The sequence below is a fragment of the Salmo salar genome, chromosome 02 (assembly GCF_965601325.2).
Source record: "Salmo salar chromosome 02, fSalSal1, whole genome shotgun sequence".
NCBI lineage: Eukaryota > Metazoa > Chordata > Actinopteri > Salmoniformes > Salmonidae > Salmo > Salmo salar.
The window spans coordinates 46,840,001-46,861,528 of NC_138292.1; the positions used below are offsets into that span (position 1 = coordinate 46,840,001).

The window sequence follows — 21,528 nt, forward strand, 5'->3', positions numbered from 1 at the left end:
GGATATTGTCATTTATCAGCATAGTAACAAACCCCCACATCGCGACTCATATGACCCCAAAATGCTCAAACTGTTCACATTCCTTTCCTTGGCGGAGAGAAAACTTCAGCATTTTAAAGCTAATTTCCTGCAATTCTACACATTTTGTCATGTTTTATGTGCATTCATATGATACCTGAGGGACTCAACAAAATCAATGGGGGAACCCTAGGGGTCAAGTAGCCGGACCGCGATCCGCCAGTTGAGTATGGCTGGGCTATAGCTTTAATCAGCTAACGAAAAGCTGAAAACTGTCACGCTTAGTTAGTGTAAGCCTGGATAGTTGTGAGATATGTTTGTGTGTACAGTTCAGTACAGTACCTGTGTGAGGACACCGGTGGGGTGGCTAGCTGTAGATGAAGGTGCTACTGTAGACTCACCTGTCCTGTGTAGGCGAAGTCTAGTGCATGTTTCAGTCCCACACTGGTCACTCCCTGAAGAATCACCTCATCTGCCTCACTCTCCACCATGCACAGACTGAACATGGCCTGAGAACACACACAGACAGAAAGAGACAGACAGAGAGAGAGACACACACACACACACACACACACACACACACACACACACACACACACACACACACACACACCTGAGCTATAAATAGGCTGCAGCACAGCTGAATGACAAAAACAGCCTCATAGATGCGGGAAGTAGGGGTGCTGAACCACCCCCTGAGATATCCTAATAATAATAAATATGAAAAATAGTGTACAGGGCCTTCACTAGTCCTGTATTAGTGTACCGATGTAGCCATCTGTTCTGCAGGCCAAAAAAATGAATACTTTATTGCCCATTGTCTTAGAGAGAACAGAAGTTATTGTTGCTTGATCAGGACAGACAGACAGACACGACAGGACCCCAAGGGGTTGAAAGCACAAGGACTACCATATGACTTCACACAGCAACTACCCTCCAGTTGCAGGCTCACTCTTGGCCTATCAAGTTCATTGGACATAGAGATTACGTAGAGATCATGTGTTTCTTTGACACCCATTTTCCAAGCTATATTTATCACTATCCGACACACAGACTGGTTACTTCCTGGTCCTGATCTTTTTCTGGGAAACACTGCATTAATACACACACACACAAACACAAAGACAAAGTGAAATCAAAGCCCCAGAGAGAGCAGTCGCCTGGCCCTGAGCCTGCTGTGCTGTGCCTGATGCCGTGTGCTCTCCAATCAAAGCAATTGATTGGTGTCACAGTATGAGATGATGGCAGAGCCATTGATCAGGGATGGAGGAACAGGGGAAGCGGCAGGGTGATGGATTACTCATGTCTTTAATTCACAACAAAAATAATCAAGGACTCCTAAATCACACTAGCCTGGGTACCAATTTGTTTGCGCCTTCATGCCACACCTTGTCATGCAAAGGAGTTGACATGATAGCACAAACAGATCTGGGACCAGGCTACAGTCACATCACTACAACCTCAGAGCAGAGGATACTCCTACCCCTGTTTTCCATTAGGACTGGTATTTTTTGGGTGTAAGCACTAGTGTTGTTCTAGGTAAATTGTGTTTCCATAGCTAACGCAGTCTCTACTCTATAAGGGATTGGGACAACCACTTTTCATTTACAAAAGCCGCTGGGCCAGACGGATTACCAGGACGTGTACTCAAAGCATGCGCGGACCAACTGTCAAGTGTCTTCACTGACATTTTCAACCTCACTCTGACCGAGTCTGTAATACCAACATGTTTCAAGCAGACCACCATTGTCCCTGTGCCCAAGGAAGCGAAGGTAACCTGCCTAAATGATTACCGCCCTGTGGCACTCATGTCAGTAGCTATGAAGTGCTTGAAAGGCTGGTCATGGCTCACATTAACAGCATCCTCCCGGACACCCTAGACCCACTCCAATTCACATACTGCCCCAACAGATGACGTAATCTCAATCGCACTCCACACTGCCCTTTCTAACCTGGACAAAAGGAACACCTATGTGAGAATGCTGTTCATTGACTGCAGCTCAGCATTCAACACCATAGTGCCCACGAAGCTCATCACTAAGCTAAGGACTCTGGGACTAAACACCTCCCTCAAACTGGAACCTGGACTTCCTGACGGGCCGCCCCCAGGTGGTAAGAGTAGGCAACAACACGTCTGCCACGCTAATCCTTAACATTGGGGCCCCTCAGGGGTGTGTACTTAGACCCTCCTGTATTCCCTGTTCACCCACAACTGCGTGGCAAACACGACTCCAACACCATCATTAAGTTTGCTGACGACACAACAGTGGTAGGCCTGATCACCGACAACGATGAGATGGCCTATAGGGAGAAGGTCAGAGAACTGGCAGTGTGGTGCCAGGACAACAACCTCTCCCTCAATGTGAGCAAAAGAAAGGAGCTGATCGTGGACTACAGGAAAAGGAGGGCTGAACAGGCTCCCATTAACATCGACAGGGCTGTAGTGGATCGGGTTGAGAGTTTCAAGTTCCTTGTTGTTCACATCACCAACAAACTATCATGGTCCAAACATACCAAGACAGTCGTGAAGAGGGCACGACAAAACCTTTTCCCCCTCAGGAGACAGAAAAGATTTGGCATGGGTTTCCAGATCCTCAAAAGTTTCTACAGCTGCACCATCGAAAGCATCCTGACCGGTTGCATCACCGCCTGGTACAGCAACTGCTTGGCATCTGACTAAGGCGCTACAGAGGGTGGTGTGAATGGCCCAGTACATCACTGGGGCCAAGCTTCCTGTCATCCAGGACCTATATAATAGGCGTGTCAGAGGAAAGCCCATAAAATTGTCAGAGACTTCAGTCACCCAAGTTATAGACTGTTTTCTCTGCTACCGCACGGCAAGCGGTACCGGAGCGCCAAGTCTAGGCCTCAACAGCTTCTACCCCCAAGCCGTAAGACTGCTGAACAATTAATAAAATCGCCACCGGACAATTTACATTGACCCCCCTCCCTTTTGTACACTGCTATCTATGCATGATCACTTCACCCCCATCTACATGTACAAATTACCTCAACTAACCTGTACCCCCAAACATTGACTCTGTACCGGTGCCCCCTGTATATAGCCTCGTTATTGTTATTATGTTACTTTTCATTTTAGTCTACATGGTAAATATTTTCTTAACCAACAGTGCAGTTCAAGAAGAGTTAAGGGCTTGTAAGTAAGCATTTCAAGGTACATTCTACACTTGTTGTATTCGGCACATGTGACAAAGTTTGATTTGATTTGATTTAATTTTGTGCAAATCTATGCGTTTTCTTATGATTTGGTTGAGTATAATTGTGTTGCTGTCCCGGGGCTCTCTGTAGGGTCTGTTTGTGAACAGAGCCCCAGGACCAGCTTGCTTAGGGGACTCTTCTCCAGGTGTATTTCTCTGTAGGTGATGGCTTTGTTATGGAAGTTTTGAGAATTGCTTCCTTTTAGGTGGTTGTAGAATTGAACAGCTCTTTTCTGGATTTTGATAATTAGCGGGTATAGGCCTAATTCTGATCTGCATGCATTATTTGGTGTTTTACGTTATACAGAGGATCTTTTTGCAGAATTCTGCATGCAGAGTGTCATTGTGGTGTTCGTCCCATTTTGTGAATTCTTGGTTGGTGAGCGGACCCCAGACCTCTCAACCATAAAGGGCAATGGGTTCTATAACTGATTCAAGTATCTTTAGCCTAATTGGTATGTCAAATTTTATGTTCTGTTTGATGGCATAGAAGGCCCTTCTTGCCTTGTCTCTCAGATCGTTCACAGCTTTGTGGAACTTACCTGTGGCTCTGATGTTTAGGCTGAGGTATGTATAGTTTTTTGTGTGCTCTAGGGCAACGGTGTCTAGATGGAATTTGTATTCGTGGTCCTGGCAACTGGACCTTTTTTGGAAGACCATTATTATTTTTGTCTTACTGAGATTTTCTGTCAGGGCCCAGGTCTGACAGAATCTGTGCAGAAGATCTAGGTGCTGCTGTAGGCCCTCCTTGGTTGGGGACAGAAGCACCAGATCATCAGCAAACAGTAGACATTTGACTTCAGATTCTAGTATGGTGAGGTCAGATGGTGCAGACTAGTGCCCTCGCCAATTCGTTGATATATATGTTGAAGAGGGTGGGCTTAAGCTGCATCCCTATCTCATCCCCCGGCCCTGTGGAAAGAAATGTGTGTGGTTTTTGCCAATTTTAACCTTACACATGTTGTTTGTGTTCATGGATTTTATAATGTTGTATGTTTTTCCCCCAACACCACTTTCCATCAATTTGTATAGCAGGCCCTCGTGCCAAATTGAGTCTAAAGCTTTTTTGAAATCAACAAAGCATGAGTAGCCTTTGTTTTGCTTTGTTAGTTTGTCAATTAGGTTGAACAGGGTGACTACGTGGTCTGTTGTACAGTCATTTGGTAAAAAGCCAATTTGACATTTGCTTATTACATTGTTTTCACTGAGGCATATGTGCAGCTTTATTAAAGTAGACTAAAAACAGTTGCATGCATTCGTGAATTGCGATGTATTTATTGTACGAGTCTGCTGTTAATGTAATGCAATGGATTTTCCCAAGGTTGCTGTTGACGCATATCCCACAGAAGTTATTGGGGTCAAATTTGTCTTTATGGATTGGGATGATTAGTCTTTGGTTCCAAATATTGGGAAATATGCCAGAGCTGAGGCTGATGTTAGAGAGTTTAAGTATAGCCAATTGGAATTTGTGGTCTCTATGTTTTATCATTTCATTTAGGATACCATCCACCCCACAGGACTTTTTGGGTTGGAGGGTATTTTGTCCTGTAGTTCATAACATGTAATTGGAGAATCCAATGGATTCTGGTAGTTTTTAATAGTTGATTCTAAGATTTGTATTTGTTCATGTATATGTTTTTGATGGTTGCTCTTTGTTATAGAGCAAAAAAGATTGGAGAAGTGGTTTATCCATACATCTCCATTTTAGACAGATAACTCTTTGTTTAGAGTTTTCCCAGAGGTGGTTAGATTATATGGATTCTTCAATTACATCGAGCTGATTTCTGACATGCTGTTCCTTCTTTTTCCCTAGTGTATTTCTGTATTGTTTTAGTGATTCACCATAGTGAAGGCGTAGTGTCTGGGTCTCTATGTTTTGGTTGGATAGGTTTCTCAATTTCTTTTTTAGGATTTTGCATTCTTCATCAAATCATTTGTCATTGTTGTTAATTTTCTTAGGTTGTCTGCTTGACATTTTTAGATTTGATAGGGAAGCTCAGAGGTCAAACATACTGTTTAGATTTTCTACTGCCAAGTTTAGACCTTCATTATTACAGTGAAACATTTTGTCCAGGAAATTGTCTAGAAGGGATTGAATTTGTTGTTGCCTAACTTTCCTTCCATCTATAGCATTTCTTAATATTATTCAGTTCCTTTGGCTTTGATGCCCCATAATTGAACAAAGCTCTGTTCAAGTAGAGTGTGATTTTGCTGTGATCTGAGAGCGTTCAGTCAGAGACTCTGGGCTGAGGTCAGTGATAAAGTAGTCTACAGTACTACTGCCAAGAGATGAGCTATATGTGTACCTACCATAGGAGTCCCTTCGAAGCCTACCATTGACTATGTACATACCCAGAGTCCGACAGAGCTGCAGGAGTTGTGACCCATTTTTTGTTGTCGTCGTTGTGTCTAGGGGGGCATATGAGGGAGGTGTTTGTCCCCGTGTGTTGAGGGTGTCAGGTTCTTGTCCAGTTCTAGCATTTAGGGCGCCACAGACTAGTACATGTCCCTGGGCCTGAAAATTGTTTATCTCCCCCTCTTGGATGGAGAAGCTGTCATCGTTAAAGTATGGGGATTCTATTGGGGGGATATAGGTAGCACACAAGGAGATTTTTCTCTGTTGAGATAATTTCCTTATTCATTTCTAGCCAGATGTAAAATACCATGTTTCTTGTAGGATGACAATGTCTGTATTTCCATTTTCTTTGATGAAGTCTGGGCTCCTGTTCTTTAGGCCAAAAGCAGATGACCTCAGACCTTGTGTATTCCAGGATGCGATAGTAAAAGCTTTGTGTTCCATAGTGCCTAGTGTTGTTTTCATGTGGTTTAGGCTCGGACCATTACAGTAGGTGTGAGCAGAGCATGTTGAGCATCTGATACATACCTCTTAGTTCACAGGATGGAGCTTGGGCGGGTGTATTAGTGGGGGTTGGGCCTGTTGCTCTGCTCAAGGCCTGGGCATATGTGCAGCTTTATTAAAGTAGACTAAAAACAGTTGCATGCATTCGTGAATTGCGATGTATTTATTGTTTAGGCTAATTATCCAAAGCTCCCTTTGTTATTAATCATTAAAACTAAAATGATTGATTGCATTTCAAAGCATGAATGTCTCGGATGCTGTGTGATGGCATGAACGAATGACTGATTGATTGATTAATACAGTAGCCTATATATTGAAACATAGGAGTAAGTAAGTTATGGTATTTCGTCTAAACAGGACTTGCTCTTAGTCCTACAGCTCGATGGTGGTTATACAAGGCTATTATACAAAGCCTACTATTGATAATGACATTACATATTATTATAACCTGGAGGGTTTTTTTTCTAGGCGAAGATATTTCAACAAATCCAGGCAATAACAGGGCTACAGTGATAACTCGATCTTGGTTCCCAAGTTTCTAAACCATACCAAACCATCTTTGGGCTAGTGTCTCCTAAATATTTGAATTGAGGAAATGTGATAATCATTTGAATATTTTTGCGATCCCCAGTAGACGTTCTAAATGCCCCCCAGCCTTCAGATGTGAGCTAAATAGTGCACTTGCACTTGAGATGCGTTTTAAGGCTAAGGATGCGAAAGTGAACTTATCATTTCCAAACGTTTAAAGTCAGTTGTATGCTGATTTGCGATCTATTAACAGCATAATTATTAGGATATTAAATAGGCGCTACATTTTTTAATTGATGCATTATTCAATTCATACGCACAAAAAAAATATATTAGCATAAGCATTCACTGAGAAAGTTGATACATGTAGGCCCTTCATATATAGGCTATGCAGAGCAACTTCGTTCAATTTATCAAATCAGTTATTGTTGACCCAAAAAAATGACAGATGTGGTGTTTTGTGCTTGTGCACATAATTACATTACCCGACCACCCCCAGTAAAACTAATCCCATACGAATAGGGTTTAAGGCAAGGGCTGTTTCCTCGTCTCTGACGCTGATGCCTCCGCCATTGTCCTCAATCCAAATATGCTGGTTCATTTTGCTATTATGCACATAGCAACATAGGGAAAGCCACCTATTCACTGAAGATTATGTTTCATAACCACGGACAACGACCATATCCAACGCGGCAGAAAGCTCACGTTATAAAATAATATTCGGTTTATTAGTGTTGCACCATTATTTATAATATAACCATACACATCTTAGAAGTGATGGGCTGTGCCATCCCTGCGGCCTCCGCAATGGAGTAGTCCACTGAGACATGGGCGAATCAGACGCCCATGTCTCAGATGTCTCGGTCGACCAACAGCCTATCGACCAAACAACTAAATGGGGCCAGCCCTAAGATTTTCACATGGGGATAATTATTTATTTATTAACATGTAAAACGGCAAATGTGATTTTCAATATGGATCTATTCAAAACAGTTCCCTCATAATGAGGTTTTCGCAGTAGGCTATAGGCCCAAAACATTATCACTGCATATTGGCTTTGCTTGAATTGCCCTGCCAATGCATTGTTGTTCTTCTCAGACCATTTAAAAAATATACAGTACCAGTCAAAAGTTTGAACTTTTACATTGTAGAACAATAGTAAAGACATCAAAACTATGAAATAACACATATGGAATCATGTAGTAACCAAAAAAAGTGTTAAACAAATCAAAATATATTTTATATTCTTCAAAAAAGCCACTGGTCTAATGTCCATTGCTCATGTTTCTTGGCCCAAGCAAGTCTATTCTTCTTATTGGTGCCCTTTAGTAATGGTTTCTTTGCAGCATTTTGACCATTAAGGCCTGATTCACGCTGTCTCCTCTGAACAGTTGATGTTGAGATGTGTCTGTTACATGAACTCTGTGAATCATTTGTGGGCTGCAATTTCTGAGGCTGGTAACTCTAATGAATTTATCCTCTGCAGCAGAGGCAACTCTGGGTCTTCCTTTCCTGTGACGGTCCTCATGAGAGACAGTTTCATCATAGCGCTTCATGGTTTTTGCAACTGCACTTGAAGAAACATTAATACGTTTTTGGAATTTTCCGGATTGACTGACCTTCATGTCTTAAAGTAATGATGGACGGTCATTTCTCTTTGCTTATTTGAGCTATTATTTTACCATGTAGGGCTATCTACAACACAACTGATTGTCTCAAATGCATTAAGAAGGAAAGAAATTCCACAAATAAAAACTTTTAACAAGGCACACCTTTTAATTGAAATGCATTCCAGGTGACTACCTCATGAAGCTGGTTTGCTTGATTGACTAAAATACACTACATGACCAAAAGTATGTGGACACCTAGGCGGTCAGCACTCGGCTGTCCCGTTCTGTGAGCTTGTGTGGCCTACCACTTCGCGGCTGAGCCACTGTTGCGCCTAGACGTTTTTCCACTTCACAATAACAGCACTTACAGTTGACCGGGACAGCTCAAGCAGGGTAGACATTTGACGAACTGACTTGTTGGAAAGGTGGCATCCTATGACGGTGCCACGTTGACAGTCACTGAGCTCTTCAGTAAGGCTATTCTACTGCCAATGTCTGTCTATGGAGATTGCATGGCTGTGTGCTCGATTTTATAGACCTGTCAGCAACGGTTGTGGCTGAAATAGCCGAATCCACTCATTTGAAGGGGTGTCCACATACTTTTGTATATATAGTGTATGTGCAGATACACTGTGCATGCGGACTATACTGTATATGTTCCATGTCCTCTGAAGCCAGATGTGCACATTACACTGGCATTACATACTGGCACAGAAGATGGCGTCATACTGTAAGGCGGCCGTCTTTCGAGTTCTGACCCAACTTTGCTTCTTTCGGCGTTTATCTTTATTTTTTTGGATGAAATGTATCTACTATGAGTTCTTATGATCGACAAGAATTTTAAAACATCAGATTGGCATTTATTAACCTCAATTCCGGCTTCAACTTCGACTCATCTGCTGTTAGTGTAATTCCGACCCAATTTTCGGGCTACCCAAGGCGAAATGCCGGCGAAACAGATTGCAGGAGAGGGGGAGTCCTGGCAAGATTTAGGCGCAGGGATAACCGGCCACCTCTTCCCTCCATTTTATTGGCCAGACACTTGATAATAACATGGATGACCTCCAATCGTGAATTTGATATCAACAGGACTCTCGAACTGCAATATTCTCTGCTTTTCTGAAACATGGCTTTCAGGAAAAGATACCCATGGATGGATTCTCCATTCACCGTGCGGACAGGACATTGGATTTAGGGAAATCCTAGAGGGGGAGGGTATGACTCTTCATCAACAGCAAATGGTGTGCTGACTCTAGCCCAGTGGAAGTCTTGACGCATTGTTCACCTGTCTTAAAATACCTGATGGTTAAAATGTCTTCTATCACCTGAGAGAGCTTTCAGCTCTTATCATGACTGCTGTATATATTCCACCTCAGGACAAGAAAAACAACAAGCTGGCACTTAAACTGTACAAGGCTATAAACAAGCAGAAAACCATGAACCTGGAAGCTGCTTTTTTGGTTGCCGGTGATTTTAATTCTGTGTCATTAAGACGCGTAATACCCAACTTCCATCAACATGTCTCCTTTGCCACTAGGGCTGATAAAGTCCTAGACCACTGTTACTCTACTCACAAGCAAGCATACAAGGTCCTCCCTCATCCCTCGTTCGGCAATCAGATCATGACTCTATACTCCTGCCTACAAGCAGAAGCTCAAACAGGAAGTACCCGTGACGTGCTCCGTAGATAAATGGTCCTCTGAATCAGAGGCTATGCTACAGGACTGCTTTGCTAGCGCTGACTGTACCCGGACTCCGCAGATAGCATCGACAACTAACCACCTCCGCCACCGGCTTCATTAGGAAATGCATCACCGATGTCCCCACAGTGAAGATCAAAAGCCCTAGATTAACACCAAGGTTGCAGCTAAATTAAAGGACAGGGCTACCACACACAGGTCTATCGCAGCCAACCCAGAGACTACGGCTGAGGACAAGAAATCCTGCTACGACCTCCACAGAACCATCAAACAAGCAAAAGGACGAAATAAAAACAAGGTGGAATCCTATTACACAGGTTCCGACGCCAACCGCATGTGGCAGGGGCTACAGTCCATTACAGATTACAAAGAACCAGCAGTGATCTGCCCAACGATGCGTCTCTACCAGACGAACACAATGCATTTTATACATACTTCGACAAAAACACCAAGCCGTGCATGAGGGCCCCCGCCGACCCAGAGGATGACGTGAGTAAGGTTTTTAAAATCAGGTCACTTGCATGGCCGCAGGCCGGACAGTATTGCAGGACGTGTTCTCAGAGCATGCACAGAACAGCTGGCAGGCATATCTACGGTCATTTTCAACCTCTCCTTGTCCCAGTCTGTAATCCCCACATCTCAAGCTGACCACCATTATTCCTGTTCCCAAGAACTCTAAGGCTACATGCCACAAAGACTACCACCCTGTATCACAATCACCACCTGCAATAACATCTGAAAAGACTTGTACGTGACCAATACAATTTGATTTGATTTAAGTACTTTGAAAGGCTGGTTATGGCACACATCAACTCCACCATCCCAGACACCCCTAACCCACTCCAATTTGCATACCGCCCTAACAGATCCAAAGACGCAATTTCAACTGCACTCCACACTGCCCTCACCCACCTAGATAGGAGGAATACGTGAGAATGCTGTTCATTGACTAGAGCTCAGCATTCAACACCATAGTCCCCTTCAAGCTCATCACCCAGCATGGGACCCTGGGACTGAACACCTCTCTCTGCAACTGGATCGTGGACTTTCTGACGGGCCGACCCCAGGTGGTGAGGGTAGGCAACATCACCTCCGCCATGCTGACCCACAACATGTGGGCCTCACAGGGGTGTGCGCTTACTCCCCTCCTGTACTCCGTGTTCACCCACAACTGCGTGGTCATGCACAACTCCAACACCATCATCAAGTTTGCTGACGACATGACGGGGGTAGGCCTGATCACCAGCGAAAATGGGAAGGCCAACAGGGAGATGGTCAGTGACCTGGCAGTGTGGTGCCAGAACAACCTCTCCCTCAATGACAGTAAGACCAAGGAGCTGATCGTGGACTACAGGAAACAGGGGGCGAGTACGCTCCTATCCACATCAACAGGGCACTAGTGGAGCAGGTAGAGAGCTTCAAGTTCCTCTGTGTCCAAATCACTAAGGACTTAAAATGGTCCATGCGCACAGTCGAAGATGGCACGACTGTGCCACCTCCCCCTTGGGAGGTTGAAAAGATTTGGCATGGGCCCTCAAATCCTCAAAAAGTTATACAGCTGCCAAACTGAGAGCATCTTGACTGGCTGCATCACTGCTTGTTATGGCAACTGCACCACACTCGATCACATGGTGCTATATAGGGTGGTGCAGAACACCCAGTACATCACTGGGGCCGAGCTCCCTGAGATCCAGGACCTCTCTATCAGGCGGTGTAAAAGGGAAGCCCGGAAAATTGTTAAAGACTCCAGCTACCCAAGCCATAGACTGTTCACACTGCTTCCGCACGGCAATCGGTACCGGAGCAACAAGTCTGACCCCAACAGGCTCCTAACCAGCTTCTATCTCCAAGCCATAAGACTGCTAAACAGATAACAAAATGGCTACACGGACTATCTGCATTGACCCTTTTATTTTATTTGTATTTTTGCACTGACTCTATGCACACTCACAGTACTGACTCGACACACACACACTCATACTGACACTCCAACACACACACACGCTTCATTTGCTCACACACACACACATTACACACACAAACAAAGTCCCATACAATCATCAAATACGCTGCTGCTACTCTGTTTATCATATATCCTGATGCCTAGTCACCTGACACCCTATACATATCTACCCTTACCACTCCAGTATCCAGCACATTGTATGGTATTGGCACTGACCCTGGATCTGAGCCTGTATATAGCTTACATACTTTCTCCTGTTCTTATTGTTTCTATTTCTCGTGTGTTTTTGTACTAATTTACTTATAGTACTAGTGATATTGATTATTGCTTTGTTAGGAAAGAGCTTGCAAGACAGGCATTTCACTGTACTTGTGCACGTGACAATACAACTTGAAACTACACTCTTAGAAAACAGGGTTCCAAAATGGGTTATTCGGCTGTCCCCACAGGAGAACCCTTTTTGGTTCCAGGTAGAACACTTTTTGGTTCCAAGTAGAACTCTTTTTGGTTCCATGTAGAACCCTCTGTGGAAAGGTTTCTACATGGAACCCAAACAGGTTCTACCTAGAAGCTAAAGGGTTCTTCAAAGGGTTCTCCTATAGGGACAGACAAATAACAATTTTTTCTAAGAGTGTAGTGTCCTCCCCAGGTCCAAACTCACCCGGAAGTAATCGCTGCACGCCGCCAGCACTGCTTTATGGGCGTGGAACTTCTGGTCGCCGGCGACCAAGGTGACATCACAGAGTAGGCCATCCTTCCTCTGCTGGTTGAGGGCGGAGAGGACGGAGTCCTGGTGAGACTTGGACTGGCATAGCCTCTGGTCTGTTACCAGCTCTTTCCCACTGGGAGGGAGAGAGGGAGAGAGGGACAGAGGGAAGGAAGGAGTGGGGGAGAGAGAGTGAGGGAGAGATATCAGTCAAGGCTGTGGGAAAATCTCTGTCGTCTCTCTGCTCATCTCATTTTAGTAATTTAGGAGATGCTCTTATCCAGAGCGACTTACAGGAGCAATTAGGGTTAAGTGCCTTGCTCAAGGGAACATGGACAGATTTTTCACCTATTCAAGTCAGGGATTCAAACCAGCGACCTTTCGTTACTGGCCCAACACTCTTAACCGCTAGGCTACCTGCCGCATCTCCTTGTTTGTCTCTCTTGTTCTCCTAGCTGTCCATTTCATATGTCTGTTTATTAGTCAACTAGCTGTCAGTCCTTTTTTCTGCCTGTCTGCAGTTTGGTCTGTCACTACAAATAACTAAATACTATTGAAGGTATGTGAACACAAGTCTGGTGTGTGTGTGTGTGTGTGTGTGTGTGTGTGTGTGTGTGTGTGTGTGTGCGTGCGTTCTTAGGATTCGTGGTAGAGCACTGGAGTCCCCTGCTGGTCACCACTAAGGCTCAGCAGTTGTAGTTCAACATAGTCAACGGGCTGCTCCTCCCTAACTCTCTGTCCAGGCTGGACAAGGCCCTGAGGAACAGCCTGCCCCTCTACCGACAGTGTGTGTGGCCCTGACAGAGTAATACCCCGGGAATGAGGGACATGTCGCCACAGGCTGAGAGGCAGAGGCAGGATTATAATCTGACAGAGAAGTGTGTGTGTGTGGGGGGGGGGGGGGGGGGGGTTGACTGCTCTTACCACACCTGCCAACATGCTGCCCCACTGAAGCTCAGACCAGCCATGCCAAACCAAGGTTGATCAGAGGTTAGTTAGCTCACCACATATACTACAGTTAACACTGCAGATGGCATTGCAAACTCTCTAAAGGGCAAAATGAGTCTCACACCCAATTACAAAATGCTGGAAAAAGTTGTAGAGCTGTGTGTGTGTGTACGGATTCACCAGTTTACAGATTTACCTGACACAAGGTTCAGATGGCATGCTCCCGGAGAAGGAGAGAAGAGGTGGAACAGTATTCTGTGATTCCTGAGGGCTGCAGTTACTTCCTGCATTAGCCTAGAAAGAGAAACAGATGAGGTACATTTCAATCAATTTGGATCAACTAACTGCCTACCCCTAATTCAAAGCAGACTGAAAATCCACTTGAAACTGAGGCACTTCAGCTTAATGAATAGAATGAAGCAGACACTTTGTGCCATCGGCCAAGAAAGACCACGACCTGAGTTTCCAACTGACTCTCTGTGGTTAAGAATAGAATATGTTTCTAAACACTTCTACGTTAGTGTGGATGCTACCATGATTACGGATAATCCTGAATGAATCGTGAATAATGATGAGTGAGAAAGTTTGACGCACAAATATCAATGGTGAGAGGTTAGCGTTCCATTGGAGGTTTTTTGTATTTGTATTTATTATGGATCCCCAGCTACTCTTCCTGGGCTCCAGCAAAATTAAGGCAGTTTATACAATTTTAAAACATTACAATACATTCACAGATTTCACAACACACTGTGTGCCCTCAGGCCCCTACTCCATCCACTACCACATATCTACAGTACTAAATCCATGTGTATGTATGGTGCGTATGTTATCGTGTGTGTGTGTGTTTGTGTCTGTGCCAATGTTTGTGTTGTTTCACAGTCCCCGCTGTTCCATAAGGAGTTATTTTTATTTATTATTATTTTTATTTATTATTATTATTATTATTTTTTTTTTTTATCTAAATTTTACTGCTTGCATCAGTTACTTGATGTGGAATAGAGTTCCACGTAGTCATGGTTCTATGTAGTACTGTGTGACTCCCATAGTCTGTTCTGGACTGTGAAGAGACCTCTTGTGGCATGTCTTGTGGGGTATGCATGGGTGTCTAAGCTGTGTGCCAGTATGATGTCTGTGCGTCTAACTTTCTCATTATTCACGATTCATTCAGGATTATCCGTAATAATGGTAGCGTCCACATTAATGTAGAAGGGTTTAGAAACATATTCTATTCTTATTTACAATAAAAGTGACTCCAAAAATCACACAATATATTATTTACCATTACATTTCTATTGGGCACATATTTATCTGAAACACAACCAAAACAAACAGAAAATGCATCCAACGCATGTAGAGTCACACGCTTGATGTAGTCAATGCGTGCTAAGAATATGGTACCAAATACTTAACTTTTTACTACTTTAATACACATAAGTGAATTTGGCCCAATACTTTTGGTCCCCTAAAATGGGGGGACTGTAATTTCTAGACAGTTCACACGAAATGGATGAAAATACCCTCACATTAAAGCTGACAGTCTGCACTTTAACTTAGTCCTTGTTTGATTTCAAGTATAGAGCCAAAAGGTGAAAAAAATGCTTCACTGTCCCAATAATTATTGAGGGCACTGTCAGGGCAAAGCCACTGCAGGGCCTGGCGGGGCTATTTTAGATTAAAAATAAATCAAACACTGTTTTTAGTAGCCTATTCGCCAATAATGTGATGTGTGCACTTGATTCAGTTTCCCTGCATCCCGGATAGGTGAAGTGTTCCCATTTTGAACCATTTTATTTGTCTGAAGATTCAAACTCTTTCATCATTTTATCTCCCCAGAGAACTAAATCTGGTGCACCTGTAGGCATATCGCTGGCCAATCAGATAGCTTAGATCACCGTGTCTACAGCAGCTACCACAAGCCCACAGCAAATTTAATTGGAAATATAACTTTGCCCTGTGGTTCTCCGCCCATGCACTGTAGTTAGGCCATTGATCATTTAACTGATATCACACAATACACTGTAGGCGCACTTGATCTCCTGCGCCCAGCCGAGAATTGCACTAGACTTGCATTTTGACTAAGAAAGTGATCTTGACTAAGAAAAAGGTTGTTGGCCACTGTTGTAGTCTATACAGGCTATAGTATGGCCTATTATGTGTATTATTTAGCATACAGTTATAATTTACGCTTCCTTTGATGTTGTTTAATATGCAGCATGTAACTTAACGCAAACCTGATCTACTTTGATTGGCCTCCGTGACAGTGATTAAATGGTTACACTTGTGGCCGCCTAGCCTACTATCTCCTGGTCGCTGAGCCAGTGATCTGATAGGTTGCCAAGTCATATCAGGACATTATGATCTTGTCTCAGTCTCGTTACTTAAACTAGGACTATGGTTTATTATGTGTCTAGTTGCATGTTTAGATTAGTTTAGTAAGATTCCCATTAGCTACTGAACATGCAGCAGCTGCTCTTCCTGGGGTCCACATAAAACGTATAAATACATGACAAAACTACAGAGCAGTAATGGACAAGAACAACAAAATATATTATATTGAAGAAAAAAAAAAAATAAGAAAAAAAGAGTTAAGAAAGTCACCAAGAGACAACAAAAATACAATTTACACTACTCATATACACTGAGTGTACAAAACATTATGAACACCTGCTCTTACCATGACATAGAATGACCAGGTGAATCCAGGTGAAAGCTATGATCCCTTATTAATGTCCCTTGTTAAATACACTTCAATCAGTGTATATGAAGGGGAGAAGACAGGGTAAAGAAGAATTTTTAAGCCTTGAGACAATTGAGACATGGATTGTGTATGCGTGCCATTCAGAGGGTGAATGGGTAAGACAAAAAAGATTGAACTGACTTTAAACAGGGTATGGTAGAAGATGCCAGGCGCACCGGTTTGATTGCGTCAAGAACTTCAACGCTGCTAGGTTTTTCATGCTCAACAGTTTCCTGTGTGTTTCAAGAATGGTTCACTACCCAAAGGACATCCAGCCAACTTGGCACAACTGTGGGAAGCATTGGAGTCAACATGGGCCAGTATCCCATTCCCTGTGGAATGGTTGACACCTTGTTGAGTACATGCACCGAAGAATTTAGGCTGTTCTGAGGGAAAAACAAAAAATTAGGAAGGTGTCTTAATATTTTGTACACTCAGTATATACACATATGCATATTCTTATATACAGTACAGTTAAATTAGATCTTTAGAAAAAGGCACTGTGATACATGTTTTTATAAAAAAAATTTAAGCTAAACTTGCTTTTTGCCCAAGTAACCTCTTGTGGCAGAGCATTCCACGATGATATGGCTCAATACATAACTGAGCGATGCATTAAATCTGTTTTTGGTTTAAAGACCGTGAAGAAACCTGTAGTGGCGTGTCTGGTGGGGTATGTACAGTGCCTTCGGAAAGTATTCAGAACCCTTGACTTTTTCCACTTTGTTACGTTACAGCCCTTTTCTAAAATAGATTAAATAAAAATCCTCAGCATTCTACACACAATACCCCATAATGACAAAGCAAACAGTTTTTTTTAAATGTTTCCAAATGTATAAAAAATAAAAAACAGAAATACCTCATTTACAAAATGTATTCAGACACTTTCCTATGAGTTTCTAAATTGAGCTCAGGTGCATCCTGGTTCCATTGATCATCCTTGAGATGTTTCTACAAGTTGGAGTCCACCTGTCTATCTACATATATATTATTATATATATATGTTTTAAATTGGAGGGGGGGGGGGGCTCCAGAGTGGCGCAGCGGTCTAAGGCACTGCATCTCAGTGCTAGAGGAGTCACTACAGAACCTGGTTCAATTCCAAGCTGTATCACCACCGTTCGTGATTGGGAGTACCATAGGGTGGCGCAGAATTAGCCCAGCATCGTTAAGGTTTGGCCAGAGTAGGCAGTCTTTGTAAATAACAATTTGTTCTTAACTGACTTGCCTAGTTAAATAAGGCCAGACAAAATTGATTCACTGTTTAACGGATTTTCCCCCCAGAAAATGGAGGCGAGTGAAGAAAAAAAAATAATAATACATTAAGTGGATAAGGAATAACAGTACTTCACAACATTGTCCTAGGCTATATGGACATGAACAATAGGAGAAATATTCGATTTCAGACTGATTTTCAGATAATTTTTTATTAATACACAAACTAACCTTCATAAACATTCACATAGAAATTGCATTCTATCATACATCCTATCATATTAAAACATTTAGAAAATAGAAGTAATGTATGAATGTATCAGTTCATTAATCTACTTAATTGTATAGCCTAACAAATTCAAGAATGATTGACAAATAATTGTAATCAAATTAAAATGTTGACACATAATAAAGAGTTCATTACCTGAATGCATCTCTATAGCCTAGACGTTACCAAAATATTCATACAAATATGATTAGGCCTCTCATAGACAAGGCCTTGTAGAAAGAGGGTCAATCAAGATAGGTCTGCCAAATTATTAATGTAGCATTGGAAAAAAATACATAAATCCAGCCTAAGAGTATACTCCATCATCAACAACAAAAAATGCTTATAACATGCACAATTAAAAGCATCAAATCTACACTACTCAAAAAAATAAATGGAACACTAAAACAACACATCCTAGATCTGAATGAATGAAATAATCTTATTAAATACTTTTTTCTTTACATAGTTGAATGTGCTGACAACAAAATCACACAAAAATAGTCAATGGAAATCCAATTTATCAACCCATGGAGGTCTGGATTTGGAGTCACACTCAAAATTAATGTGGAAAACCACACTACAGGCTGATCCAACTTTGATGTAATGTCCTTAAAACAAGTCAAAATGAGGCTCAGTAGTGTGGGTGGCCTCCACGTGCCTGTATGACCTCCCTACAATGCCTGGGCATGCTCCTGATGAGGTGGTGGATGGTCTCCTGAGGGATCTTCTCCCAGACCTGGACTAAAGCATCCGCCAACTCCTGGACAGTTTGTGGTGCAACGTGGCATTGGTGGATGGAGCGAGACATGATGTCCCAGATGTGCTCAATTGGATTCAGGTCTGGGGAACGGGCGGGCCAGTCCATAGCATCAATGCCTTCCTCTTGCAGGAACTGCTGACACACTCCAGCCACATGAGGTCTAGCACTGTCTTGCATTAGGAGGAACCCAGGGCCAACCGTACCAGCATATGGTCTCACAAGGGGTCTGAGGATCTCATCTCGGTACCTAATGGCAGTCAGGCTACCTCTGGCGAGCACATGGAGGGCTGTGCGGCCCCCCAAAGAAATGCCACCCCACACCATGACTGACCCACCGCCAAACCGGTCATGCTGGAGGATGTTGCAAGCAGCAGAATGTTCTCCACGGCGTCTCCAGACTCTGTCACGTCTGTCACATGTGCTCAGTGTGAACCTGCTTTCATCTGTGAAGAGCACAGGGCGCCAGTGGTGAATTTGCCAATCTTGGTGTTCTCTGGCAAATGCCAAACGTCCTGCACGGTGTTGGGCTGTAAGCACAACCCCCACCTGTGGAAGTCGGGCCCTCATACCACCCTCATGGAGTCTATTTCTGACCGTTTGAGCAGACACATGCACATTTGTGGCCTGCTGGAGGTCATTTTGCAGGGCTCTGTCAGTGCTCCTCCTGCTCCTCCTTGCACAAAGGCGGAGGTAGCGGTCCTGCTGCTGGGTTGTTGCCCTCCTACGACCTCCTCCACGTCTCCTGATGTACTGGCCTGTCTCCTGGTAGCGCCTCCATGCTCTTGACACTACGCTGACAGACACAGCAAACCTTCTTGCCACAGCTCGCATTGATGTGCCATCCTGGATGAGCTGCACTACCTGAGCCACTTGTGTGGGTTGTAGACCCCGTCTCATGCTATCACTAGAGTGTAAGCACCGCCAGCATTCAAAAGTGACCAAAACATCAGCCAGGAAGCATAGGAACTGAGAAGTGGTCTGTGGTCACCACCTGCAGAACCACTCCTTTATTAGGGGTGTCTTGCTAATTTCCTATAATTTCCACCTGTTGTCTATTCCATTTGCACAACAGCATGTGAAATGTATTGTCAATCAGTGTTGCTTCCTAAGTGGACAGTTTGATTTCACAGAAGTGTGATTGACTTGGAGTTACATTGTGTTGTTTAAGTGTTCCCTTTATTTTTTGGAGCAGTGTATATAGAGTAAACGTGACTAAATTCGAGCGGCGTAACTTTGCTCACCGCATCCTCCTTCGATTGTCTCGTCTGGCTGCCACGAAAAGCCCCCACCTGATTGGCACCAAGTGTGTGCGTTCCACTGGCGATGTACTTTGCTGGACATGTTGGCTGTTCTCGGCAGGGCATCTTCAAACGCATTCCTTCGTGGTTATCGGTTGGCCTACTACTACTACTACTACTACTACTGGTAGTACCGGTAAATTGTAAGTTATGAATCGCAAATCACCATACAGCTGACACACTTCGATTTCATCAATAATTTAGACTTTAATTTGGTTGTCCAAAATACTATGAGCTTGCCGATGAATGCCCTGATCTTTGGCCAGTCAATTGGTTCAATGACATTGTCGTTTCGTCTATTAAATCGCATCTAATATGAAAATGATGCAATACAACATGAATTTAACCGACTGTTTGTTTATAATGAGGAACGTCCCACGTTTAACCTGGACACATAAATAGTAGGATTTTGCGCTGGCTTCAGCCATGACAGCATGAGAGAGAAATGAAACATCTGTACATGGCTTGCAGGTGCGAGCGTGTGTGTTTCACTGTCCAATCCGAGTCTCGAACATGGTCAACTTGAGAAAGCCTCAAGGGAGAGTGGACAGTGCATTATAAACAAACATATATTGGCCAAAAAAGAACACATCAGATTTTTTATTTTTAGTATTATATATTTTTTATTTTTTTTGGGGTGTGGAGAAAAGAGAGGCAGGGCATCCATTAAACAGTAGTTCAACTTTGTCTGGCCTAAAGGTTAAATAAAAATATATATATAGTCCCACAGTTGACAGTGCACGTCAGAGCAAAAACCAAGCCATGAGGTATATAAGAAATTGCCCTCCGAGCTAGAATTTTGTCAATGCACCAATCTGGGGAAGGGTACCAAAAAATGTCTGCAGCATTGAAGGTCCACAAGAACACAGTGGCCTCCATCAATCATAAATGGAAGAAGTTTGGAAGCACCAAGACAGAAGCCACTCCTCAGTAAAAAGGTACATGACAGCCCGCTTGGAGTTGCCAAAACGCACCTAAAGGACAGACCATGAGAAACAAGATTCTCTGGTCTGATGAAACCAAGATTGAGCTCTTTGGCCTGAATGCCAAGCGTCACATCTGGAGGAAACCTGGCACCATCCCTACGGTGAAGCATGGTGGTGGCAGAATTATGCTGTGGGGATGTTTTTCAGCGACAGGAAGACTAGTCAGGATTGAGGCAAAGATGAACAGAGCAAAGTACAGAGAGATCCATGATGAAAACCTGCTTCAGAGAACTCAGGACCTCAGACTGGGGTGAAGGTTCACCTTCCAACAGGACAACGACCCTAAGCACACAGCTAAGACAACGGAGGAGTGGCTTCGGTACCAGTCTCTGAATGTCATTGAGTGGCTCAGCCAGAGCCTGGACTTGAACACGATCCAACATCTCTGGAAAGACCGGAAAATAGCTGTGCAGCAATGCTCCCCATCCAACATCCTTGAGAGGATCTGACGAGAAGAATGAGAGAAACTCCCCAAATACAGGTGTGCCAAGCTTGTAGCATCATACCCAAGAAGACTTGAGGCTGTAATCACTGGCAAAGGTACTTCAACAAAGTACTGAGTAAAGGATCTGAATACTTTTGTAAATTGATATTTCAGTTGTTTTTTTATAACTTTATCAAACATTTGTAAGTCACTCTGGATAAGAGCGTCTGCTAAATGACTTAAATGTAAATGTAAATGTTTTGCTTTGTCATTATGGGGTATTGTG

At 43.3% G+C, this 21,528-nt stretch overlaps 1 protein-coding gene across 1 annotated transcript in view; it reads right to left on the reverse strand.

Moving 5' to 3' along the window:
- Positions 1-21,528, reverse strand: part of LOC106584066 (kelch-like protein 32) — a 35,499-nt gene that overhangs the window by 8,605 nt on the left and 5,366 nt on the right. The window contains exons 2-4 of the mRNA XM_014168905.3: positions 13,748-13,845; positions 12,559-12,739; positions 420-527 (exon numbers count right to left, since the gene is read on the reverse strand). Of these exons, the coding sequence (XP_014024380.1) occupies positions 420-527; positions 12,559-12,739; positions 13,748-13,770 (312 nt within the window). The 5' untranslated portion in view covers positions 13,771-13,845. The remainder of the gene's footprint in view (positions 1-419; positions 528-12,558; positions 12,740-13,747; positions 13,846-21,528) is intronic.